This window comes from Pipistrellus hanaki, assembly GCF_964339955.1.
Source record: "Pipistrellus hanaki genome assembly, chromosome: 16".
Taxonomy (NCBI): domain Eukaryota; kingdom Metazoa; phylum Chordata; class Mammalia; order Chiroptera; family Vespertilionidae; genus Pipistrellus; species Pipistrellus hanaki.
Genome location: NC_140518.1, coordinates 142478 through 168749, shown reverse-complemented (window position 1 = coordinate 168749; position 26272 = coordinate 142478). Strand labels below are relative to the sequence as shown.

Genomic DNA, 26272 nt, shown 5'->3' with positions numbered 1-26272 from the left:
GGACGAGGTGTCGGTGAATCGTGGGCTGGGTCAGCTCTCATGGAGAGCTGGAATCTCCATGTGACAGCTTCCCCTGGTGGGTACCAGTGGCGTTCCTTTGAATTTAATGAGCCAGGGCCCACGCGGGGAGAGCGGGGCTGTTTGGTGGCATCGCTCCAGGCGCTGTGGTGCTCTTGTCACCTGCTGCTGATGGGTGACAGCTGCTCAGGCACAGCCCTGACTCAGCAGAGTATGCTCAGCCCCTGTGGGTGCTGTGTCCCGGCCGGAGGAAGCGATGGGCTGCCCTCCTTCCGGTTGGGAGCCTGGGCGCAGGCGCAGCTGCCACTTCCTCCAGACAGACTTACAAGGAGGGAATGCCCTGATCTTGGAGAAAGTGTCTGAAGTCAGGTTTCAGGACTGAGAAAACTGAAAAGGGAGCATGTTGGTTGAAGGTTGCATTTTCCACCTGAGGGTTGTTGCTAAGCAGGCGATGTGCGGCCATCCCTGACGCGCCCTGGGAACCAGCACAGGGCCATCTGAACGCAGTTCTTGGGGTCCTGTTTCCTCCAGCAGGATTGCTGAGGATCTGGTAGAGTAGGTGGAGCTTCCTGATGCTGGAGGTGGGTGAGGTGGGGGACACCAGGTTATGGAGTTGCTGTCAGCTTCTGGGCCTGACCAAGGTGCTGAGTCACATGCAGTGATGGCTCATACAGGAACTGTAAGATCTGCAGGATGGAACCCAGAAACGTCTTGTCGCACAAGGCTCTCGCAGCCCTCAGTCCGGGACATTCTTAATGAATCTGTCCTTGGGAGCAGTCTTAAAAGTGAAAGAGATGCCCCCCGGATGTCACTCCTCATCCCCGAGGGGCCTCGTCACTGCAACTCTTTGACCGAGTGGTAGAGGGTGAGGGCTGTCCTGCACCCTCCCAGGTTCTGTGAAGGGGTCTGACTTCCACGATGAAATACAGTTTGTGCAGAGTATAAAACCTGTGTGATATGTTGACCTCTGAACCAGCGACGTTGTCCTTGCTGGGCATCAATCAGATGTGGCGTCCAGCCAACACCACTTTTCAGACGCACTTCCGCACACGTTAATAATTCCGTAAACACCGACAGCAGCCTGAGCTCAGCGGAGATGCTCAGCTTACGTCTTATCAGCTTCCTGACTATTGTCCTTGTGCGCCGACACCCCTCCCCCACCTGACGTGGTTCGGGCTCAGTTGTGGCCCTGGCCCTGGGGAGCGGAGAGCTGGGCGGGCGGCGTGGCAGGAACGGCCCTCGACACCGGGCCATGGTCACACAGGAACGGTGCTTCTTGTCCTTTGCCTCAGCCGTGCTTCGTAGTAATTTCAGGAGGTCCTGCCAGGTGGGATGGTGGCTCCTGTCCTGAAACAGTGGCTTCCTCCTCTCCTGTGATCCCCACCCTCCTGTGAGGGCCAGTGGCTGCTCTGCCTGACCTGCTGTGCATTGTAGCCATAGCGGTGCCACTGAGCCTGCATCGTGTGCCGCATGTGGTGGGAACTCACGTGATCTTCAGGGCACTTGTGAGAGAGCTCCCGTCCTGGCCCCTTGACCAAAGAGCCGTGGCTCTCAGCCGCAGCTGGGCCCTGAGACCTATCTGCACAGACAGGTGAGGCTCTGGTCAGGGCCTGCCCCAGGAGCACAGGACGATGGACACGGGCCTGGCCAGGGCAGCTCAGGGTCGGCGGGCTGGGGTCCCACACCCCCCCGAGGGCGGGTCATCCTCGCACCCCGCATGCAGAGGGCCTCTGGGGCAAGTTCTCAGAAGCGTCCTGTGGGAACTGGAAGCTGAATGTTTATGGAATCAGATATTCTGTCTATCATTTCCTCTTGTCCCCTAGCAGTTTCAGCACTGGCTTTTTTTCTAAGCAAGTTGGACTGCATTTTTGAGGAAGGTATGATGGCTATTTGTACTGGTGGCCGAAACAGAAGTTCTATGGTTATGGCCACACCCGCTTCCCAAAAGCTGGGGCTTTCCTAGGCTCCGTCTGGGCGGGCAGGCTCTGGGGTCTGAGTGCTGAAGTGACTCAGAGGTTTCCAGGGGGAAGGGGCTCCATGCATCCTGGGATATGGCATCCTGTGCACCCTGGGAGATGCTGTACCAGTGCACCTTGGGAGGTGTCATCCTGTGCACCCTGAGAGATGCTGTCCCACTGCACTCTGGGAGGTGTCATTCTAGTGCATCCCAGTAGATGCGGCTCAGTGCATCCTGGGAAAATTACCCAATGCAGTTCAAGACACAGGCCCAGTTCAGTGAATGCCTTATGTGATAAGTTTGTTTTTAAATTAGTATAATTTATGGCTTATCAAGACATAACTTTGTGTGGCTGTGTGATGACTTTTTTAGGGACAGGTGATTCGTACACCACAAAGAACGCCTGGGTTCCTCCTGGCCCCCTCTGTCCCCTGGGTGTGCGTGCTGTAAGCCTGCACTCGGAGGGTTAAGTCGTTTCTTTCACCTGGAGGCTGCTGTGCCCTTAGGCAGTTGGTAGACAAATGACATGCTGTCTGGAGAGGAGGGTGTTTAAATTATATTGCTAGAGTCTGGGTTGCCAAAAGGAAGCCCTCTGGGGAATCTTATATATTTGACATGCATTGGCAGTGTGTAATTGGAACCACGAGAAAGGTTTTTTGTTCAAAGCTATTGAGGAGTTTCCTTATTTTAAACCTGTTGAATCTGGAAAGAGTTGTCTTTGAATTTTTTTTCTCTGATAATGACTTTTTGTTAAATTGTAGGGCAAAGACTTTCTACTCCATATATTGCCTCCTCTCCTCCAAAGCGTGGCCACTGAGTGGTCTCTCCCTTGTCCTCCAGGTCCTAGATGTCCGAGCGGGAAGCCCAGGGTGTTCTTTCACCCAGAAGAGTCTGGAGAAGGGCTGATGGTCAGCTGGCAGCCACGAGCCCTGGGTTGGGGGTGGCAGAAGCAGACCCGACCCAACCTTTCACCCTCCCACCCTCTGCCCAGTCACAGGCCTTACTATCCTCTTGGGATTAATTGGAGCTGATAGGCTCATTTTAAATTTTCTTGTCTAAGAAATCTATCATCTTGCTTTCTCTCCTTCTCAGCGGTTTTACTTTCTGCAAATCAAATTCCTTTCTAGTGACGCCCGAAGAAAAGGTTCCCACAGCCACCCGGTGATGGCTCTGCTTCCCTGTCAGACCCCGTCCGGCCGCAGAGCCCCTGGAGCGCTGGTAGCCACTTCTCTGCACATGAGTGCAGTCACCGATGTTGCAGGTGCTGCGAGGGGCCGACAGAGGTCTGAGTAGAAGGTGACAGGATAGATGCTGAAGGCTGTGCTGAGGATGGAATGCAGGCAGCAGGGGCTCTGCCAGGTGTGGGTGGTACTGGCAGGGAGGCTCTTGAGGCCAGGCGGGTCTTTATTTCTCCGAGTCCGTTCTGCAGGAGGACACAGAGAAATCCAGCAACTTCACGTTGTCAGTGGGCTGGCAGCTGCCCGAAGACAATCCAGCGGCGTGTTTGGGTACCAGGGAGAAAGTTGGGCTTCCCTGGTTACACAGAAAGCACAGCGCCCCCCTCCCCGCACTGGTTTGGCTCATGTCAGGTTACAGCTCTCTCACAACTAATCTTTCCCCACAACTTGAAACTGAGAAGTGGGCCAGGTGAACCTATGGTTAGACTTTACTAGGCTGTCAGTTTTCCCAAAAGTAAATGCCAATCAAACCTCAGGAAGGCCTGTCGGTATGAGGCCATTGACCATTAGTGGAACACAAGTCCGTGGTCTGTGTCTTGTCCTCATTGCTGACGGACCTTCCCAGCCAACAAAATGTCACTTTAGGAACAGTCTCACTTTGATTGGGATCAGACACTTGGGCTTCCAAATAGGGGTCAGACCGTGGGGGTGCGATGGCAGGGCTCCCCCAGCAGCTCAGTGACCTTGGGGGGGAGGTAAGCAGGTGAGGGTGGGGCTCTGTCCACACAGAAGTGGCCTTCTTCCAGGTGGCTCCGAGCATCCCTAAGTGTGTCGCTGGGTGGGATGTCTGCACGAAGTGTACGTGGAGGTTCTGACTGCTGTCATTCATAGTTGTCTGTTTTGAAATTGATTTTGTCTGGTGGACCGATAAATTGGGACTCAGCAGTCAGCTGCCAGCAGCCAGCTTTCCCTCTGGCTATGCAATTGCTGCATGGACTTACCCAGAGCTGTCGGCGGCTGTGTTCAGGTGACAGATTAGGGAATCTGGTATGGCAGCGACACCACGTTTATGTTATGCTTTTCTCATAAAGGTGCCACAGCCTGTTAGTTTTGACACTCATCGGCCATGGACGGGCTATCCTGTATTAGCACAGAAAGTATGAGCAACACTCGGAGCCATTCCAGGTAAAACAATGGAAGGCCACGTTTAAGCATTTCAGATGTGGTACAGCTTAGACAGTCGTTGAAAAGTCACTAACAGATGTAACTACTTCATCTGCAGCGGCGGGGACTCCTTCCCTGTTTGGCATTTACTCGTCCTCAGGAGTCGTGATTGTGAGCTTCGTGTTGAGAAGGTGGACATGGCCAGTGCCCGGGAGCGAGGGATGTTCTTTCACGCGGAGAGCTTTTAAAATGCAATTTAAAGTAAATTTATGTGAGCATTTACAATCTTATGAAAAATAATTGTCACATGTACATAAAGTAAACTATGCAGAATCAAATCCACTTTTTCTTGCTATTTAATTAGAAGCAAATATCCTTGGATACAGAAAGGCAGAAGGGTTACTTGTGGATAATATTCACAGTCCTGCCTTGTCTCCATTTATTTATTTATTTTTTTTAACCTAAGACTGTTTTTAGATCCATTTCTCTGGAAGATAGTTTCTGTGGTGATAGGCGCACGTACGAATAGTTGATGCTTTAGTTTTCTTAACGTCACACGGGGGTGCCGTTCTCAGGCCGCCGGCGGCACAGCGGGCGCCTTGTGCGACCAGGGGCTCGCGGTGCCGGCCGAGGGTGCTCGGAGGGACTAGGACGTGCACCCCGGCACCCTGGGGGCTGGCGGTGACGCGCCGCCTGACCGTCCCTGGGCCTCCCCGCTGGCTGTTGAGCTGCGCCTTCATTTTCTTTGTTGAGGGCTTGGTCTCGCTCGCCTCTTGTGCTGGGACCATCACCCTCTCACGACGTCACGTGCGAGAGCTGCATGGCGGGCTTCTGTGGTGGCCCATGTGGGAAGCCTGCAGTCCCTCGTCCTGCTGGCAGCTGTGGCCGGGTGTAACACTGCAGAACACGGATGCTGTGGCTGTGTGCACGGATAGCTCACCCTCCTGTGCCTCTCATCCCGAGGGGCGTGGGGCATGGGGCTTGTCCTTCTCCCTGCCGTGGTCTGACCTTTCAGCGCCACGGGCTCAGATGTGGACCAGAAGCATGTTGGCCCAGACACGATCTCCATCTCCTGGGACCCACTCTCCTCTCCTCACTTTTCTACCCACTAGTGCCAGCTGTCCGCGCGTTTTGTGGCAGCACCCTTGTTTGTTTCAGTCAGTAAAGTGGGACTTTCAGTGTGGTCTTTCAGAAAATTCCATTAAGTGTCACCTAAAAAAAATTTAACATTGTGTTTGATTTTTAAATTACAATGTTTATGTAAGCTTTTTCTGTTACACTTAATAATTATAATTATTTTAAAAGGCTTTAAAATAGTTTGGTTCACTTATAAAATTAATTACATTTCTTTATACTTTAAAAACCTAATACATGAATGTGATATTTTTAAGTAATTTATATGTCTCTAATAAGCAAAACCTTTCTAGGTACTTGAAAAGTTTTAGCCCTTTTAAATATTTAATTACTCTCACCACATGTCTGAAAATTCATATCTTTATATGAAAAATCACCTGTTATAGTAAATTACTCATTTAGACATTTTGTAATGGAACCAGGATAATCTGTTATGTATTTCAAATTATCGTAAACATCAGCTATTTCAGACCATTAAACGCATGTAGCTTGTCTGTCAAGTTACCTGGAATCATGGAGGTCACAGTGGGTGGACTTACTATCCTTTCAGTTCTGATCCTGAGACTCCTCTGAGCAGAGGCAGTGCACCTGTGTGATGGGGTTCTCCTCTTCCCAGGGCTGCTCATTGGGCAGCTGCTTCGGCCCACACTTATAAACCAGGCGTCTTTTTTATGGGCCCCTTGACAAGACTCCCAGGCTGGGTCCCCTGTGAATTGCAGGCCTGTCTTCCCGCACCCTCAGCAGTTCTCCTTTGGAGTCTCCCAGTCTCCGGCTGCCTCCTGCATGCCCCCCACTCGGATTGAGCCCGCAACCCGAGCATGTGCCCTTGACTGGAATCAAACCGAGGACCTTCCCAGTCCACAGTCCAACGCCCTATCCGCTGAGCCAAGGCTAGGGCTTTAGGCAACTTTAAAAAACTTGTTCACCTGTGCCGGGACCGGTTTGGCTCAGTGGATAGAGCATCGGCCTGCGGACTGAAGGGTCCCGGGTTCGATTCCAGGCAAGGGCATGTACCTGGTTGCGGGCACATCCCCAGTGGGGGGTGTGCAAGAGGCAGCTGATGGATGATTCTCTCTCATCGATGTTTCTAACTCTCTGTCCCTCTCTCTTCCTCTCTGTGAATAAATCAATAAAATATGTTTAAAAAATAAATAAAAAACTTGTTCACCTGATTTGAGCTGGTGGACTTCTGTTTTCCTTTTGCATGTTTAGTTTCTGACGAGGTCATCACTTTTACAGAAGGACCTTGGGGTGGACTGCGCATACTGGTTCTGCCTGCCTGTTTGGTGCTGAGGGGCTGACAGTCGTGTGATCACAATAGACGCTATTTCTTTAAAACCACATGTGCTGCCTCCCTGGTCTCATTCAGCCTGTCTTCTCTGCCCAGTGGTTCCTGTGATCCTGAGGGCGCTGACCTACGAGGAGAAGCGGGGTGCCTGCAGTGTGGGTGACAACGTCAGGGACGCCGCCTGCTATGTGTGCTGGGCCTTCGCACGTGCCTACGAGCCTCAGGAGCTGAAGCCCTTCGTGGCCGAGATTTCAAGGTAAGACCGTTAGGAGTCGTGGCGGCCAGAGCTGCCTCTGCTCTCGCCTCAGACGGCACCCTCAGTGGCGCTCGAGGAGCAGCCAGCACAGTGCAGCGCAGCCCCACGTGAGCTGACGACGGTCTGAAAGGAGGCCTGTTCCAAAGAAGCAGCTCAGGGTCCTGTTTCGCGGGTAAACAGCTCAGGCAGGGTGTTAGGAGGAATGTTCTAGAAGCTTCGGCTGGCCTGTGGCTAGCAGGTCCCTAGATGAAGGGACTGGGCATCTGGGAGAGTGGGAGGAAACAGGCGGGAAACTGAGCAGGTGGGTTGGCATCTAAGCATTTGCGTGCTCTGCCGAGAGAACGTCAGTGGTCAGCCTTCACCTCGAAGGAGTCCAGCCTTCGGGTGGCAGCCCTGCTGTGGAGGGCGGGACTCCCTGCCTGGTCCCCTCATTCTTGTGGACTCGCACTTGCATATCCACTGGTCACAGATTGACTAGCATCTTCTTCATCGACACCTTCTGAACGAAAAGAGCACTCGTCAGTGTGGCTTTGGGAGACGGGGAGATGTATGTTCTCTGGTTTCTTGGAGGTGTGTGTTCACTAGCAGGCTGGTGGCCCCATCAGATGCTGTGGCAACGTGGCCCTGGGTTCTCGGTGTGTGTCCCCAGCGGAGCCCTTACGGCATCTGTGTGCCCTTGCTGTCATGTCCCACTTTTAAGATCTGATATATATATTTTTAAATGTGTTTTTATTGATTTTTTACAGAGAGGAAGAGAGAGGGATAGAGAGTTAGAAACATTGATGAGAGAGAATCATCGATCGGCTGCCTCCTGCATACCCCCCACTGGGGATGTGCCCACAACAAAGGTACGTGCCCTTAACCGGAATCGAACCTGGGACCCTTCAGTCCACAGGCTGACTATCCACTGAGCCAAACCGGTTTCGGCAGATCTGCTATATTTTTGTTTGGGAAAAAATGCAAAACAAATGTGTCCCAGTATAGTGAGATTTTTAGTTAATTTTTGTACTCTGCTTTGTTGCTGCATTTTTGGGCGTGAATACGTCCGGCCTTTGTGGTTGCTGTGTATGAAGTGGCCAGAGGAGGGTGCCCAGCATGGTGGCAGCCTCGGCGTTTGTCATGGTGGGTGACAGTCAGCTGATGATTGGACTAGGAAATGGATTTCAGAATGATCCTCCCACAGTTCTTAGGAGATCCCCCTCCCCCATCCCCCCAGATCTGTGCCTGAGGCCCGGAGAGAGCGTGAGATCCCGGGGGCCTGCTCCTCGCCCTCCAGCCGGGTGCTCCAGTGAAGGGCGGTACCACCTGGTGAGCAGCCCGTGGTCAGTAGCTTCTCCGCTTCTCTGTGGCTCAGAGCCTCCTCCTGCTCACCTTTTCTGGGGTCAGGAGAGGGACCACAGGCTGTTTATTGCCCAGGAAGTGCCTTTGGCCTGAATCTCTTGATCTTGGCTCCTATCAAAGCAAAGCCTGCAGGATAGCCTGGGAATTCTGATAAAGTTGAAGGAACTTCCTGGAAGTTGTAAAGATGTCTGATTCCTCCTCTCCTCCTTGAGGGAAGGGCAGAGTGACAGCGCAGTGGTCTTAGGAAGCCCTGGTCCTGGTGACCACTGGCCTGCAGGCAGGAGGCCCAGCGTGGCGGAGGCCAGGCTGCCTGCCCCTTGTCCCTCACTCGTCCTTGAGGCTGAGGCTGCTCCTCGGCCAGCAGCTCCGTGATCCGTCTGCTCTGTAAGCAGGACTTTGCTGCTGTTAACATGCTGCAGCAGGGAAGGCACTCTGCTCCGGCTCCTGCTGCTCACCTTTTGGAAGTGGCTTCCGAAACTAGGAAATGAAAGCAGAGCAAGGCAGGGCTTACCTCAGCCGGCACAGGACAGCCAGGCTCCTCCCTGTTGGCAGTGCCGTGAGCAGGTGGGCGCTGTGGTCGTGCCCACCGCACCGAGGACACCTGCCCAGAGGGGGCCGCTGGCAGGTGCTGAGTGAGGCACGGTCACACCGCTGAAAGGGTTCTGGCTCCTGAGCCATCCCAGTTCCCAGAGCGAACTGCACTGCTTTTCATTGGTCCCCGTGGAGAGCTTGCAGGAATCTTTCTCCTGGGACCCCCGGCTGATCAGGGCTGAAGGCTGAGGGTTGGGCGAGGAAATTGGAATGCGGTGAGGCTGCACTCTGTGGGGACGGTGGGAGGGCTGGGCATGGGGTGGGTGGCCGCCAGGCGCCCACTTCTCTGCTTGGGGTGAAAGCTGCTTACCCACCGCACTGCAGGGATGAGTGTCGGCCACCACGCAGAGCAGTGACCCGCGAATGTCCCGCCCTCCCGTCCCCACGGGGCCTGTGGGACGGACAGGGCCTCTTCCTGCCCGGTCCCTGGCTCTTGGAACAGAAGCGGCTCTTCTAGCCACAAGCTAGTGACTGATGCTTTCCGAGACTTCAGAACTAGGCCCCACGCTAATCAGCAGCGACTTTATACCATGAAAACCAGTCTCAGGAGTTGCTGTGCTTAAGCCTGGCCTGAGCATGACATGGGCGTGAGAGTCGGTGTTGCTAGCTGGATTTGGTGTGGGCGGATCCATGCCCTGTGGACCTTGGACCCATGCCTGGGCGAGGCCTGCACAGCAGCCTGAGGGGCCAGAGCCGAGCACAGGTCTGAAGTGGAGCGTGTGTCACCGCACAGGGGACCTGGTTGTCATGGAGGCTGAGGCGCTGGCACAGTGTACTCCAGGGCCACCCTCTGTTATTCAGAAAAGGAAAGACCGATTTGGGGCCCACTGAGCTGCCAGCTTTCTGGGCATGGCTCATGGTGGGACTGGACGGAAGAACCCCTGGCTGGTCCGTGTGGCCAGGGGGGCGGTCAGCGTGGTCTGCTCGTGTCTGAGTGAAGGCGACCTTGTAGATCTGCTGTAGCTAAATGGGTGGAGCCAGGCCTGCCCTCTGGGGGCCCTGAGGGTCCTCCAAATGAACCCCACAGGACTCCCCGTCCCCCGCTGTGCCTGGACTGAGATGGGTGGGTGTTCAGAACACTCGCCGTTCTGAGCTGGGACTCATTTAAGCACCTCGCTCCACATGAGAAGGAGCATTTGCTGAGCTGGTGGCCAGCGTCCTCTGCAGAAACTCCTGTGGTTGCACTTGGGCACTTTGATCTCAGGGGAGGTTACTTTCCTGACTTCCTGGGCATGCCCCAGGCGTCGATAGTGAGTGTGCACAGCGTCGCACAGGGAGCCATCTGCCGGCAGGGACTCCCCAACTCCTGCTCAGCCTTTCTAATTTCTCCTAATTAGCACGGGCCCACCCTGGTGGGCGTGTGGAGTTTCGTCCCCTTTCCCTGTCTCATCCCGGATCACTGAATGTGCCTCTGGGAGCCACGCCCCTCGGGCTTTCGGGCCAGTTTGGCAGGTTCTGAGGGAGGAGCCTGTGCTGTAGCTCTTCCTGGTCCATCTAGACGACAGGCTGAGGTGGGAGGGCTGCCGGTGAGTCACGGTGCCAGGTGAGCCCGGAGGATGCTGCTGGCCCGCACCTCTTTGCCTGCCCAGGAGTATCGGTTGGGGTGTGTCTTTCGAGATCTGCCTCCTTTGCTTTGTAATAAGTGGCCACATTTTAATTGTCAGCTTTTAAGCCCATTAGTCCTGGCACTGTGAAATGTTGATATCTTTAACCAGACTTTCACAAACTCTTCCTGCAGAAGTTGGCAGTGGAGATTAAAATGTAATTCTGTAAATGAAGTGGGAATGTCTGATAAAAAGAATCGGGGCAGCAGTAACAGGGAGGCAGTAGGATTGGATGTGGTGAGAGGTCAGAGGTCAGACTGGCTGGACCGAAAGGCCACATGGTTAGAGGTCAGAGGTCAGACTGACTAGGCTGAAAGGCACCATGTGGTGACAGGTCAGAGGCCTGGCCGCCTCTTTACACCCCTGGAAGGTCGGGGCAAGTGCAGGTTCAGCTGCCCACTTTCTAAGGAGCTTGCTGTTTATAATGTCACAAAGCAAGTTTTCAAGCAAATTTAATTGTTTTGAATGAGTTTGGGGTGCTTCTGAAAAATCTGTATTTCCTGAGATTAGACACAGACAGGTGAAGAGATGAGCAATTTTTTTTTTGGAGGAAAGTAAACAGGGTTTCCTGAGAAAAGCCCACTGTAATTTAGGAACAAGGAAATCCGTAACATTAAAATGGTGCAGAATGGCTGTGCTTTGTCTCTGATCCAGAAGCTAATTGGCAAGAAGGAAAGAAAAGGAGCTGCTGCCGGCCAGCGGCGGGCCCTCACCTTCCAGCGATTTCCTCACCTGAAACTCTGTTGTAAATGGAGCTGCTGACATCAGCCTGCAGCCCCGCCCTGTCCTGGGCAGCTCTGCTCCCCAGGCAGCGCAGCCCTGGGGATTGGCTCCCAGATCTCTTCCTCGAGGGCAAGCTTGTCCTGAGAAATCAGGAAATGGCTTGCGTAGCTCAGAGCCACGTCTTGTTCTCCTGCGACCTTCTCTGGGGCCCTGGCCCGCTTCCAGAAGGAAGATAACCATTTTGTTTTTCAAGAAAAGTTCAGTGCTGATTACAGGTCAGAGTGCCCCTCACCTGGTCAACGCCCTTGGCCTTCGTTTGGCTCTGCTGTGACTTACAGCAACGTGGAAAGTCTGGTGCTGGGAGCTTTCCTTTTCCAGACTAACTCGGCCTTAGGCAGGTCTGGCATTTTAACTTGATTTGCAACTTTAAAACAATGTGGATACATCATTGCTGGCTTGATATTTAAAATTTTTTTAAACTCTAAAATTATCGAATTACTATTACTTAAGATAACAACAGTGTATTTTGCTTTTTATTCCTGTAAAACATTATATAAACTAACACAGATTGACTGGGGTGAGATATGCCTCTTGCTGTACCTGCCAATCAAAACCAGGTGCCTGGGACGCAGGCAGGTTTAGGCATGCAGCTTCCATCCGCTCGCGCGCGCTGCCCCCCCTTCCCCCCCCCTTCGGACGAGAAAGAAAGTCCCTTTCTGTTTGACACAGACCATTTCTCTTGTTGGGAAATCCTGGTGAAGTATCGCCTGAACCCCCGAAGCGAAAGCAAACTGGGAAGACGCCTGAGAGGCGTTTCAGCCCTGGCAGCCCGGCTCCCGGGCCGCTCTCCACGTGGCCTCTGAGACTGAGGCCAAGTGTGTGGCTCACATGTGGCCCTCCTTGCCGAGGGGAGCTGCACTGGACAAGGGAGCCTGTGGGAGCTTCCACCCACACACTAACCAGGGTGGTCATACCTGGTTCTGTTGGAAACTTACCAGTATTTCTAGGGAAGCCAGCTTTGTTCTCAAAGTGAAATTAGAGTGGTTTTCTCAATTTAGTCCAAATCAAAACAATATTAAAAACCAGTTACATTTCATAGGTACATACACAGTTGATTGGTTGAATTAACTTAAGAGTCTATAGTGGTTAAAAGCAGTGTGGGTTTCTTTTTTCTTTTTCTTTTTTAAACCATGTTTTTATTGATTTTTAGAGAGGGAGATAGAAGCATCGATGAGAGAGAAGCCTTGATTGGTTGCTTCCTGTATGGCCCCATTGGGGATCAAGCCTGCAACCCAGGCATGTGCCCTGACTGGGAATTGAACCCAGGACCTCTTAGCTACACCAGCCAGGCAAAAGCTGGGTTTTAAAGTGGTATTGTTACATTAGTCCACCAGCCCTCTGCCAGCTTCCCTGATGATAACCCCTCATGTAGCAAAACCGAGGACAGAGCCCGGAGTCACTGTTGGCCAAACTGCGGCCGGTACTTGGTGTGCTGCTCGGCCACATTTGGGGCACGTCCCAGACTCACGTGGGGGTGCTGGCCTTGACCCCCGTTGCGGTGGGTCTGCAGTTACCATGTTGTTTCCTTTACAAGTAACAAATGTTGAAGACTGTGTCCTTTCTCCATAGGCGTCACCCGTTTTCACGCCCGTGGGTGGTTTTGCCGGGCCAGGTGCCGCCATGGTCACAGCGCGTCTCTCCCCTTCTCGGAGGAGGAGGTGTCTGCTCCCTCTGTGAATTCGGGTGCTTCGGGCTCGCTGTGTCCTGTGGGCGCTGGCACTTGTATTATTGGGATCTTCATGTAAAGCTGCTGCTCCTTTTGTTGCTCAGCTGCTCCACCTCTGGCCGCTGGGATCTGCTTCACGTTGCTGGCTGCGGCCTCTCACGAGCACCTGTACTTTTAGTTTTAGAATATTTTCCTACTTCCTAGCCCGACCGATGCTCCAGGCTTATCTTTCTTTCTTTGCCCCATCCCTGGAACCAGCCACGGTCAAGAGTCCGTGTTCTCTTAGCGGAGAACGCCTTTCTATCCGCATCCAGGAGTAGAGCTCGAAGGCCCTGTGTTCGCAGGGACACCTCCCGCCCCGCCCGCCCCGCCCCCCATACTCCGTGGCCCCCGTTCTCTGCGGTGCTTCCTGCGCCTGCAGTCTGTGTGCAGTCGCTTCACAGCACCGAGGAAGAGTCTGTGCACTGTGTTCCGCAGCCCCTCCAGCCCACAGCCCTCCCGGTCCTCACGTTCGGATCGGTCACCTTGTCACGTACAGTTCTTCGGGTTTTGACAGATGGATAAAGTTGGGTTCCAAACCACAGTACCAACAGAACAGTTCTATCACCTGAGATTTCAAGTCATGCTTTGCAGCCCGCCCTCAGTCAGTTGTTTTCTGTTGTTGCCACAGTCAGGTGAGTCCTAGTCAGTTCGTAAGGATGACAGGCGATGACCCTCGGAAGGGATGTAAACGAAGCCTTGAGAGCGGGGTGTGGTTTGGGGGACCTGCCACCTGTAGGGCTCTTGTGACCCCATAGCTGTTTCTGCCCTTGGTCTGTCTGCTCCTGGGAGGGCATAGGGTTGGCTCCTGCAGCCTCTTCCCTGTGTGTCACCCTGGGCCGTGCCGCCTTCCCCTCCCCCACTCCTCTTCTGGGAGCCCTGCTTCCGTGGCTTCCGTGGCTGTCCCGGGCCTGTGCTCAGGTGCGCACTCCCTGGTGCTCTCATTCCGATCAGGGTCAGCCACCGTTGGCGCACATATGGCGGCAGCTGTGGTGCGCCTGAGTCACGGACAACGAATGAAAGGCGGGGTTCCCAGTTAGTGTCGTGGGATCTGAGTCTCCGCAGGTTTCCTTTTAATCAGCTGTTTATCCCTTTCCCACAGCGCGCTGGTCATTGCCACTGTGTTCGACCGGAACGTGAACTGCAGGAGGGCCGCCTCTGTAAGTCCCCCCTCTCGTTCCTTTCCCTGCGTGCGGGGCTCTGGCCTGTGCTGCTGTGTGAGGCTGGCCTGGCAGCCACACTCATGGTTCCTGTGTTGGCAGTCAGGGTTAGGGTTCCCGGCCGGGTGGCTGTCAGACCAGGCGGGAGGAGAGGGTGGCCGAGAGGCAGTCCGGGCTCTGGTATCATTGTGAACCTTGGAGAAGAGGTGGAATGAAACCACAGAAATCATGATTTCAAGTTAAAGTCGTAATTTAACAAGTTACGGGAAGTCCTACACGGAGCATGAAGTGCACCCTGTGCACCAGCAGATGCAGAGCCGAGGCAGCAGGAGTCACTGCTCTGTGCGAAGCTCACTGGACCTGATTCCTGGGGATAAAATCTCTTTCCACGAAGCTACGTCCCCAGATACGGATGCATCCGGCCTGGTGGCGCCTGTGTGTGTTCACATCCGCGTTCTGTGTGAAAGTCTCCCTGCTCCCACGCGATGGTTCTTGAGGTCACTGGTTCCTGGGTCTGTTCCCCTCTGCGCCAAGAGGTGGCGGGCACAGCCGAAGGCTCTGATCCTTACAACCCTGGATTTGGCTTTTGTTTAACCAATTGCTTTGTCTCTATCCCCATTTTTTACATCTGAGGCCTTCACTAAGGCATTGGTTCAGGCCTAGCATTAGCTGCCAGAGGTCACTTTTCAGGCTGTGTCTCATTTTATAACTTGAAACATTAAATTGTGTGTGTTTTATATTTTTATTGATTTCAGAGAGGAAGGGAGGGGAGAAGGGAGGGAGGGAGGGAGGGGGAGGGGGAGAGAGAGAGAGAGAGAGAGAGAGAGAGAGAGAGAGAGAGAGAGAGAAACATCAATGATGAGAGAGAATCATTGGTTAGCTGCCTCCTGCACACCCGTCCCCCACTGGGGATCCAGCCCACAACCCGGGCATGTGTCCCTGACCAGAATTGAACCTGGGACCCAGTTTGCAGGCCAATGCTCTCTCCACTGAACCCAGCCGGCTAAGGCTAAATTGTGGTTTTGAAGAGCACCAGGATGTACAGGCAGGACAAACCGCCCCGGAGGCTCTGATCAGCCACCAATGAGGACTCTTATGGGAAAAATAAAGCCACGGGTCATTTGTTCTGAGTCTGTCCCTGATGTTTAGCAAAGGGCAAGGTTCGCTCACTCTGCTGTTTGTTCTTCTGTTCCTTAGGCTGCTTTCCAGGAGAATGTGGGAAGACAGGTATGTCTACTTCATTCCTACAGCTTCCTGTAGATTTAGAGGCAGAAATACTAAAAACTGCAAACCAAGTATCTTCTTGCATTGTTAGGCCTGGGTAACGCATTTGCCTAGAATAAACTAACACTGAACACGATTCTGGTCATAGACTCACTTGTAAGGTGCCTCAGGTGAGTGTTGACACAAGTTTTAGACAATTAGTAAGTGAATGTAGAGGTAATTTTATGCACATACACACGTCAAAAATCAGTGTCTCATGCACTGCTGAGGGCCACCCTGTGTTGCCATTGCCCATGGGTGCTCAGGGGGGTGTGCAGAGGAGCCTGGCTCTTGGGGACAGCGATGCAGTCCTTGCCCGGCCCACATGTGGCATGAGCCAGCTTCCAGAAGCAGCGGCCCCATGGCGCCTTGGTGCTCGCTGGCATCATCGTGCCGCTACGCTCTGAATCCCTCACTGGTCAGCCCTGGCTGGGAGGTGTGGCCTTTGTTCCTGAACGATTTGTGCTGAGGTGAGGGTGACAGGCTCGGACGCATGGTGGGCCTGGCTGAGAATGGCCAGAGGCAGGTGATGTGTGGGAGACCCTGAGTTGAGCTCTGGTTGGAAGGGGTGAGAGGTGAACCTGGAGGCAGGTTCGGGCTGACGGTGAGTGTGTGATGAGGACTTGGCAGGCGGTACCAGGGGACAAGTGGGACTTGGACAGAAGTCGGGCTGCGGGAGCTGGGGGAACCCCGTGCAGAAGGCTCAGGAGGCGAGGCAGCACCTGAGAGGAATGGGCAAAACAGAATTCCAAGGTGGTACCCAAACTCTGGGGAGGAAGAGGCAGGGTCAGGGACTACCTGAGCACTGCCCACCAGGCCTGCTTGTCAGGGACCTTGAGGCGGACAGGCTTGCCGTCCTGACCCCGGGGCCTGCATTCCATGCCGGGGGCGTTGCCTCCTGGGCTGCTGGAGCTGTGTGGGCGGGGATGCTTTGCCAGTGTTGCTGCTCAGAGGTGGGCCTGGATGGTCTGGGGCCAGGAGGGGTGGGAGGACAGAGGCAGTGGGAGAGGTCTGAGTGCCGCCTACAGGGGAGGCCCCACCTCGGGAGCCACGGTGGCCTTTTTTCCAGCCGTCGTGGGTGAGTTGTGTGTACTGGTGAGGGTGGACAGTGCAGGTGGGCCAGGTTCCTGCTGCCCACGGGTGGTGGGATGTCTCCTGTCTGCGTGTAGCTGGGTCATGAGGCAAATTGGCCTTTACATGTTGCCTGTTAATCAGACATCCCATTGGTGAGTGTCCTGTCGCAGTCTGGAACCAGCCCTGCGTAGTTCCTGTGTGTCACTGACCGGAGCTGGTGTCTGGGCACGGGTCATCCTCAGGGACAGGACAGCCCACTGCTCATCTCCTTCCTCCATGCACCCTGCTCCTCCCTGTCGCTTTGGGAGTGCTTTTCCCATGGGGGCACAGGTGCAGGGTTGGGTGCTTGCTTGTCAGACTCCTGCCCGCTTTGCCCTGCCAGCCCCGGGGGTGAGGAGGGACCCTGAGAGCAGGGCAGGCTGGGCCTCTTGCCCCCCTCCTGTGGGCCCATGGCCAGAAGGCTTCCACTCAGTGGTTGAAAGTTGGTCAAGTATTGAAGTCTTTTTAGAAGACCTTTTGTTTTCAGATTTTTAAATACTGTTACCGGAGTGTTCTCAGTAATAACATGCAGACTTTGGGGCTGGGCTGGACGAGCCTCATGGGTGAGGTGCCCTGTCTCCCCCTTTCAGGGAGCTTCTGGGTGTCAGCTGTCAAGCCCTGTCTCTCATTCTCTCACAGGCTGCGGTGTGGCTCCTGTCCAGGGTTCCAGGGTCCCTGCGGGGAGCGCTGGTGGGGTCCCTCTGCCTGGACGGGAGTGCAGGTGCAATGAATCAGTAGCTTTGATGCTGCTGAACCTGGATGTCTTGGATAGTGTGTGACTGAAGGAAGGCCCCCTACAACAATTTAAAATGGAAATGCTTGAGTCATTTGGAAAAAATTACATATTTTAAAGAGATTGGCATAGTTTTAGAGCCACGTGGGGCCGGGATAGATGCTCAGTGACGACTTGCCTGGCAGCCTGTGGGGGAGCGGTTGAGGAGCCGCTGTCACGCTGTCTGGCTGCCTCGTTGTGAGTGTGCACGTACAGGATGCGATGCGTGAGCTGGTGCGAGCCCTCCCGCATTCACATTGTTGTCACCATTGTTCTCTGCTCTCCTTTTCCCCAGGGCACTTTCCCTCACGGAATTGACATTTTGACTACTGCTGACTATTTTGCTGTTGGTAACAGATCTAACTGTTTCCTAGTTATAAGGTAAGTTTTTACTGTCACAAAATTTAACATTGACCCAGATGGCTACAGTCAGCTTCTGCCCTTCCTCCCTTCGTCCCGGAAGGTCATTGTGTGATGGCTGCTTAGTGTGAACGGGTGCAGGTGGGCCTGGGAACCGTTATCCGCACTCGTGTTTCTCATGAGCGGATGCGTCACACCATGTGTTCCGTTTATGTGAAACTTCAGGAAGTGCATGGGGACAGGCACTTCCGACGGAGCCACGGGAACGGCGGCCGAGCGGGAGGGGAGAGATGCACAGAGGGAGAGACGCTGGCTCACTTTAAAAAGCGTTAACGGTTTTGGAGCTGACGCAGTGAGCGTGCGCTCTGGTCACCGCCCTCCACTCGTCGTCCTGTTTCTGCTCAGGGCTGGTCTCCATGGAGAATGGCCGCGGGCCAGGCCGTGCCCTGCCTGCCTGACAGCTGTCCTGGGCATCACCCGTGTATTGAGCTTCTCAGAAAGAAACCTTGTTTGGGAGTGACTTGCTTTTTCTGCATCAGCGCATGTGTTCTCCCGGTGGCGGTGTGTCCCGGCTGTCTGCGTGCTCAGAGGAAGAGGTGTTTGAGGAATCAGGTCAGGAAATGAATATTTAACATCCCTGAGTGCAGTTCGCAGCAGTTACAGCGATGCTTTTACTTAGGGACCGAGGGTTGGGAAATGGCTTCCATGTCCCAGTCCACCACCAGCTGCAGCGTGAGGAGGACAGCGCAGGTGCCATGTGCGATGAGTTCCTCTGAATTGGGAGGAGTGGGCCCCACGTTTTTAATCGTTAGCCGTCATGTGTCCTGGGGACAGATTCCTGACACTGTGACGCACAGACTCGCAGAAGCGGCATTTCCCCGTAACTAGGGTGGACATACCTTTTTCAGAAATGCCGAGTTTGGCCTCTTTCCCAGAAGGACTCTGTGACTGGACATGTCTCGTCTTTAGCGTCCTTCCCACCCGCCTCCACCTTCTCAGCCTCTGTGCCTCAGCAGTCTTCCCGTGTGCGTCCTGTCTTCCTGGTGGTAACACCTGAGCACACATCGTCTGCGGAGAACCTGCCCCCTCCGAGGGCTGCATGGCTAACAAGCGGTGCTTCGCCTCGGCATCCGCTCATGCCGCTGAGGTTTCTGGAGCAATGGCTCGTCTGCATTGCACGGAGATGTTTGGAGAAGTGACCTTGCTCAGGGTGTCTTTCACTGCATTTCGCCTGTGTGCCAGAAGCAGTCTGTGAGGGCGGGGCCCAGTGGTCATGGGGAGCAGGGTCTGTGGCTGCACCCTGTGGTCCCAGAGGACTTGGGGCTGTCCCCTTGGCCATGGCAGGGCAGACTACCTGGGTCTTGCCTGAGTGGAGTGAGGGGAGGGGTGCGTGGCAGAGGTGTGCACTGGGGGGACAGCCCAGGGTGTGCGAGGAATTGGGTTGTCCTGAGGCTTTGGGACGAAGTTTAATGGTCGATCTGCATGTTGAATGCGATGGTGGCTGCACTTTGGTAACTAGAAGCAAGGAGGTGGTCAGGGCCTTGCCTGGTGCGGGATGGTCAGGGGATAGGGCGGGTGTGCTGGAGTGAGTGGGTGCTGGCAGCAGGTTGGAGGGGTTTCGAGAGCGAGGTGCTGGGGTCGCCCCAGGGTCACTTGCAGCTGGGCACATCTGTGGGTTGGGGAAGGTCAGGTGATCAGCATCGCACCTGATTGCGAGGGGCTCATGTCTCGGCTGAGTGGCTGCAGGGCCTGTGGCAGGTGTTTGGGGAGTGGGATTTCCACACACGGACTCGAGTTGCACGAATGGAAGCACCTGGGCTGTGGGGCTGGGGGGCAGTCCTGTCTGGTGGTCATTTCAGCCGCTTTCTTAAAGTGCAAGCCCCCTCAGGTTCAATGCCTGGATTGTGAGCTCGGTCCCCAGGAGGGGGCTTGCAAGGGGAAGCTGATCAGTGATTCTCTCTCATCAATGATGTTTCTCTCTTTCCCTCTCTCTCTCCCTCCCTTCCTCTCTGAAGTAAATAAAAAAAATATATTTAAAAAAGAAAAGAAAAGAAGCTACCAAATCGTTTTCCAAGTGGCAGCGCCCACTGGCCAGGAGCTCTTTGTTCCCTCCCACCCTGCAGCCTCGCGTGGTCAGTTTTTACGATTTCCGCTCTTTAGTGGGTGTGCAGGAGGAGGGGCTGATTTGCCTTCCCAGTGACTCATGACAGTGAGCCTCTTTTCATTTTTGACAAATTTGTTGCTTGTTTGTTGTTTTCTTGCTGAGACTTGTGTATTCTGAGTGCAGCTCCTTCTTCAGATCCAGAGTCTGCAGATGTTTTCCTAGTCTTTGGCTTTATTTTTGTACACCCCCTTTTTATACACATAATTTGCATATAGTAAAATTTACTCATTTAAACGTGGTCAGCATGAGGAACATTCCGTCACCACAGCATCTTCTTGTCCTAGCCCCAGCTGCTTCGGAGCCCTCTGTCCCCAAGTTCACTTTTTCTGGAATGCGTGTGAGTGGGGTGAGGCGTGGGTGGGCTCCTGTAGCCTCACAGTCATTCTGTCTCCATGTCCCGACGCTTGTCTCCACTGTGGTCCTGGGTGCGGACCTAACTGCAGCGATTGGCACGTTCTGTTGGTTTGTCTCTTGCTGTTGTGAATTCCCTGAACAGATAGATTTCTGACACTGCAGTCCTGTGCGTCCTTCTTGCCGTGCAGTGTGTCACATTTTTCTGGTAGCCGTTGGCTCGGCAGCAGCCCTGCACGTCCCTGTGCTCTGAGCTCTCCAGGGAGGCAGGTGTGCCGTTCCCTCTGTAGACCGCTCAGAGCACAGCATGCCGTGCAGCCAGCTCAGTGGCTGCTCCCTGTTGCCAGCATCCGGTCAGTGACCTGGTTCTGTCACTTCTGCATCCCTAATAGCCCTCACACGCTCCTCGTCCTGCTTCTCCACTCAGCTGTCGCCTTCGTCCAGCTCACACCACCCTGGACACTTGAAGAGCCTGCCACCGGTCCTTCCTCCCGCCACTGTCCAAAGTGCTGGTCAGAGGCCCCTCATTCCTGTCACACAGCCAGCTGTCCCCTCAGGCTCTTCGCCCTCACCCTCCACTCTCTGCTGGATACCTCTTGGTTGCACTTGGCTTCTGCACACATGCTGGTGGGCGCTCAGCAAGCGCTGGGCAATGCCTGGTGGGCGCTCAGCAGGGTGTCTCTGAGGTCGCCGCTAGTTGGTGCCAGAGCACACCGGCGCAGGCCTCCGCTCCTGAGAGGCCAGAAGTCATTCCTCTGCCTGTGTTTCTGGAATCCCGCCAGCTCCTGGACACTGGCCTGGGGCGAGCCTGTCTGACGGTGGTGCCAGGGGCCCTTAGGTGCTGTGGGACCAGGGGTCAAGGCTCAGCTCTGTTTCCGGCAGCTGGTCTCCTGTCTGATGTTTCTATTTTTCCTTCTGACTCTCTCAAGCTATTTCATCCCATTCAAAGGGCTCTCAGCCCACCCACTTTGGAAGTAGCCTCTGCTTTCCTTTCTCTCAGTCCGGGCACACTTTCCTCGACCTCACATCGTGGCACCAGCATGCCTGCCTGGCATTCGTGTTCATCCCGGCATGCACACACATGTGCCCACAAAGGACCCGTGTGAAATTGTGTTTCCCCTTGGTTTTCTGTGCCGTTCACTTTGTCTCTCAGCTGCATTGTCACACGTGGGTGGTGATGACCAAGTCCACGGTGGATGGGGGTGACATGCAGGTTCAGTCTGTGTCAGCGATGGGCTGTGTTAGAGGCAGGAAGTGTAACAGTGCGTTTTGGGGGAAGGTGTTACATGTGCTTGTCAGTTCAGAAGGTGCAGGAGAGCATTCGTGTCTGTCTACCTCTCTTTCCGGCCTCCCGGTTCCCTCCCCAGGTCCCGTTGTCTCCGGTTTCTTACTTCTTCTAGATGTGGTCCTTTCCCACGTTTAGGTGTATTGACTGCCTTCCTTCCACCCACGCCGAGTGGGGCGCACGTGCACAAGGTGGGAGCCGCTAAGTGCTCATCAGCTGTTGTCTTTTCAGCATGTTCATTGCCGGCTTCCCTGAGTACACACGGCCGATGATAGACCACCTGCTCACCATGAAGATCAGCCACTGGGATGGGTACGTGTTGGGTTCTGGTTTAGGTGATGGGAGCCTCAGAGTTCTTTTGTGAACCACATTTTATTTTTCATGGAAGTATACCTGACTTACACTATTACATTAGGTTCAGGTATTTCATAGTGATTTTACCCTTGCAGAGTTCCTTACAAACACTCTTTAGTGCCATACCTTTATTGGAATAGGTATTCTGTTACACCGTTATAATGTGTGTTTTTAAGAGGTATTGGTCCACTTGTTATCGTTACCATTTTCAGTGTACAGTTCAGTAGTGTTAAGCACATCCACCTTGTGAAATGATCCCCAGAACTTTTCATCTTGCACAACTGAAACTCCATCCCCATTAAACAGTGACTCCCCTTTCCCCCTCCAGCCCCGGCACCCACCATCCTCCTTTTTGTCTCGTTGCATCTGACTGTCTAGGGGCCTCATATGGAACCACACAGCATTTGTCCCTTTGTGATTGGCTGATTTTACTATGTCCTCAAGGTCCATCCATGCTGAAGCAGGTGCCAGAATGTCTTTCCTTCTTAAGGCTGAGTGATATCCCATTGTTGGACATACCACATTTTCTTTTCCATCATTTATCGACCAACTCTTAACTTGCTTCTATTTCTTGTCTGCTGTGAATCATGCTGCTATGAACAAGAATGTCCAAATATTTTTTTAAGTCCCTGCTTTTCAATTTTTTTGAGTATATACCCAGAAGTAGAATTGCTATATCATACAGTAATTCTATTTTTAATTTTTTAGAAACCTCAAAAACCATGCTGGTTTTCCTGTGTCTGCATCATCTTACATTTCCACTGGCAATCTACAAGGTTGTAATTTCCCCAAATCCACACCAGCACTTTTTTAATGTTTTTTTGTTTTGTTTGTTTTTGTTTTTTCTTTCTGGGTATAAAGTGCTATTTTATTGTGACTTACCCAATGATTATTGATGTTGAACAGCATATCTAATAAAGAGGGAATATGCTAATTGACCCTTTCACTGTCATAAAGATGGCGGTGCCCACAGCCAGTAAGGAGGGAATATGCTAATTGAATGCCCCGCCCTCAAAGGTGGCAGAGCCCACAGCCACAAGATGGCGATGGTGATGCCCAGGTGCACCCGCCTTTGGAGTCCCCCAGTCTCCTCAGCCCCCCAGCCGCCCAGGACCAGTCCGAGACTCAGATAACTAGGGCCGGCCAAGGCTTGCGCTGCTGGCAGTGGCAGCAGCAGAGGTGTGATGGGGTGTCGTCTTCCTCTGATTACCGAGTCGCCTCTTGTCCCTGAGGGCTCCCGGACTGTGGGCTGAGAGACCCCCCTCCAGTGCATGAATTTTTGTGCACCAGGCCTCTAGTTTTTTCATATGCTTGTTGGCTGCTTGTAGTTCATCTTTGGAGAAGTATCTCCAAATGCAGTTAATCATTTGCTGTTGAGTTGTAGGAGTTTTTTCTCTATTCTAGACGTCAGCCCTTATCGGACAGGATTTGCAGATGTTTTCTCCCACTCCATAAGCTGCCTTTCCCTCTGCTGATTGCTTCCTTTGATGCAATCAGTAATTTAGATTTTGATGTACTCCAATTTATCTAATACCAACTTACCTATTTTTTTTTTTTTACTTTTGTTTCCTATGCTTCTGGTGTCATACGCAAGAAATCATTGCTAAATCTAACATCATGAAGCTTTCTCCTCCGTTTTCTTCCAAAAGCTCATAGTTTCATGTCCTCTCAGGGTTCTTCCCGTCTTCTGAGTCCGTGGGGATGTGGGAGGTAGGGACGCTTTGCCACCCAGCTCTTGGAGGTGGCAGCTGAGCCTGGAATGGGCCTGCGTTTGGTGCTTCATTGGGCCAGTGCTCTCGGTCAGGTTGTTCTTTGTGTGGGTATTTATTTTCAATAGTGGTTTTGCTCAGTGGCCAGTTGACTCATGTAGACTGTCTCTCGTTTCATGAGTTGAATAAAGCTAGAATAATCAAAGAAAGGACCTAACAATTTTTCTGTCCCACTTGGTCCCCAGGGTCATTAGAGAGTTGTCAGCAAAGGCGCTGCACAACCTGGTCCAGCAGGCGCCCGAGTACAGTGCTGCTCAGGGTAAGTGAGTTCTGGCCATCCTGTGGGTGGGCCCCCCCCCCCCCCCCACACACACACACAGGCACGCGCATGCTTGGTAACCGAAAGCCGAGGACGGGCCACCCTACTGGTTTTAAGGCTTGGAGGAGCTGAAAATAACGTGTTTCTCCTTTGCTGAGAATCACTGAAAACACAAACTACTGCCTCCGTCTCCAAGGATGGGTGCTGCGGGTTGCAGCGGTGTGTCCACTGGGCACTCCCAGGCGGGGCCCCTGCGTGGGTGCCGGCACAGCGGGGAACTGATGGAATCCTGTATGTCATGCGTACTTCAGAAGTAGCTTTTTTAAAAAACAAAACAAAATAAGTGAATGATTGAACATGTAGTCAACTTTTTAAAGAACGAGCTGCCTCCTGGGTGCTCAGGCCATGGGAGCAGCCTGCCAGGCCGTGCGCTGACTCTCAAGAGCGCAGGGCCCACTCCCGCTGTCCTCCGGACCCATCCCCTCCACGGTCGTTAGGGGAGAACCCAGGAGTCCATCTCGTCTTTTCCACTGGGAATAAAGAAGCATCCGATTTCAGTGTGAGGACCATACACACACTGCGTGAGATTATACTAATTCCCACCAACATTTGCTAGAGGCAGTAGCGGTGGGACCGTGGTTCTTCCTCTGTAGTGACTGATTTTACACGTGTGTGTGGTGACACGTTCTGGGAGCCCGTGGTTCTGAGGCCCTTTCAGCCTCGTGGTCTGCTCCTTAAGCAGGAACCTTGCGTGGTGCGCCCTCACCTGTCATTGACGATCTGTGGGAGGACCTGAACCTTGATCTTCCATAGAGTTTCTTCCCAGTTCAGGAGTCCTAATGGCGCCCAGATAAGGGGTTTCCCTGACCTCAAACCCTGACCTTATCCGCTGCTGCGTGGAGTGCTCGGCTTGGATGCTGTCGGCTGCTCCAGCCTCCGCACAGCTGCGCTTGTGCCTTCAGGGGAGTGAGGCTCCGAGGGCTGGGGGGCTCTGCTTCCTGCCCAGAGCACAAGGGCCCTAGAGGCTCCTCCGCCCTCAGCAGCGCCCTGGGTAGCGGAGGTCCTGCAGCTCAGCCCTGTCCTGCTCTGCGCAGGCAGAGCCCTGCTGGCCACTCAGACCTCGCCCTGTGCCAGCCACCTGTGCCCAGGGAGCCTGGGAAGCACGTGCTGCTGGGAGTGAGAGGGTCTCCTCGGCGTGGCCTGCTCACTGGCCGGGGCGCCGGGCCTGCCTGTGGCTCCCTCAGTTGAGCTCTGGGTGTGATATCCATCCTGACAGAATGGGCAGCAGAGGCCTTCCTCCCTCTGTCCTGACTCACGGAGTGCACGCCCTGTGCCTTCTCCTGCCGTCCTTTGCAGTTTTCCCGCGCCTGCTGTCGATGACACGGAGCACGGACCTGCACACGCGGCATGGGGCCGTGCTCACCTGTGCAGAGGTCGCCCACAGCCTGTACAGACTGGCCGTGCGGGAGGACAGGTAGGAGAAGCCCTCCTCCCGCCCAAGCATGTGGTCGAGAGCCGGGACACGTCCACTTCATTGGGTTACGTGTGCCCGTGGGGCAGCGTCTTCACATTTTATTGATGAATTGGTCTGTGGTCCTCCCTCCTCCGATGAGTTACGGCCTGTGACAGGAGCCAGCGAGCGTGTGGCCGATGGGGCCACTGGCGGCTCTAAGTGTTACATACAGGCAGACGGCAGAGCTCATGTTTCCCCGTGCACATCCCGGCTATGTCCCGGCTACGTCCCCCCACTGTGGGTCCCGCGTGTGCATGGCATCCTACTCACAGTGCCTCAGCCTCGGCGGACACGCAGGGCCCTCGAGGTGAGGGCTGCCCGGGCTGTGTCCTCATCGCCTCTCTCTGGGGAAGTAGGTTAGTTACAAAAGCAGAGGGGTTTTGGAGACGGTGCTGAGTGGCTCCTGCATCCTGTAGTCTCTGCGTTTGTCACTCGACAACCTGGGATCCCAGAGCACGGGGCGAGCCGGCTCCACCCGAGCTCCTCGTGGGGAGTGGTGTGACGGTGAGGAGGCAGTGGCCCGGGCGCAGATCCGCACTGGGAACCTGGGGGAAGCGGCACTTGGCTTTGCTTTCCTTTCTTCCCAACCCCCTTTCCTCAGAAGCCAGAGCCACCATGCAGGACGCTGTGACCGGTCCTCAGCCTCCAGTTTGAGAAAAACTGTCTTAGGTTGTGTCACGTCAGCCGGTGGTTCTGGGGACAGAACGATAGCGAGAGACAGAGCTCACCTTTGTCCTGACCTGAGGGCTCAGCTCACTGCCCAGCTCAGCTCACCACCAGCTCCCAGAGGGGCGGCCAGGGCGGAGTGGGGAGTGGTGCCTGCGGCTGAGGGCTGGACACCCACACAGGAGCCTGATCCCCCAACTCTGGCTGTGAGGGTGCGGATGTCA

General features: G+C 54.1%; 1 protein-coding gene across 1 annotated transcript in view; it reads left to right on the top strand.

Moving 5' to 3' along the window:
* TBCD (tubulin folding cofactor D) overlaps positions 1-26272 on the top strand; it is a 94310-nt gene that overhangs the window by 45529 nt on the left and 22509 nt on the right. The window contains exons 14-20 of the mRNA XM_084861892.1: positions 6839-6995; positions 14122-14179; positions 15377-15406; positions 17623-17708; positions 21719-21799; positions 23796-23869; positions 25226-25343. Coding sequence (XP_084718018.1) covers positions 6839-6995; positions 14122-14179; positions 15377-15406; positions 17623-17708; positions 21719-21799; positions 23796-23869; positions 25226-25343 — 604 coding nt within the window. The remainder of the gene's footprint in view (positions 1-6838; positions 6996-14121; positions 14180-15376; positions 15407-17622; positions 17709-21718; positions 21800-23795; positions 23870-25225; positions 25344-26272) is intronic.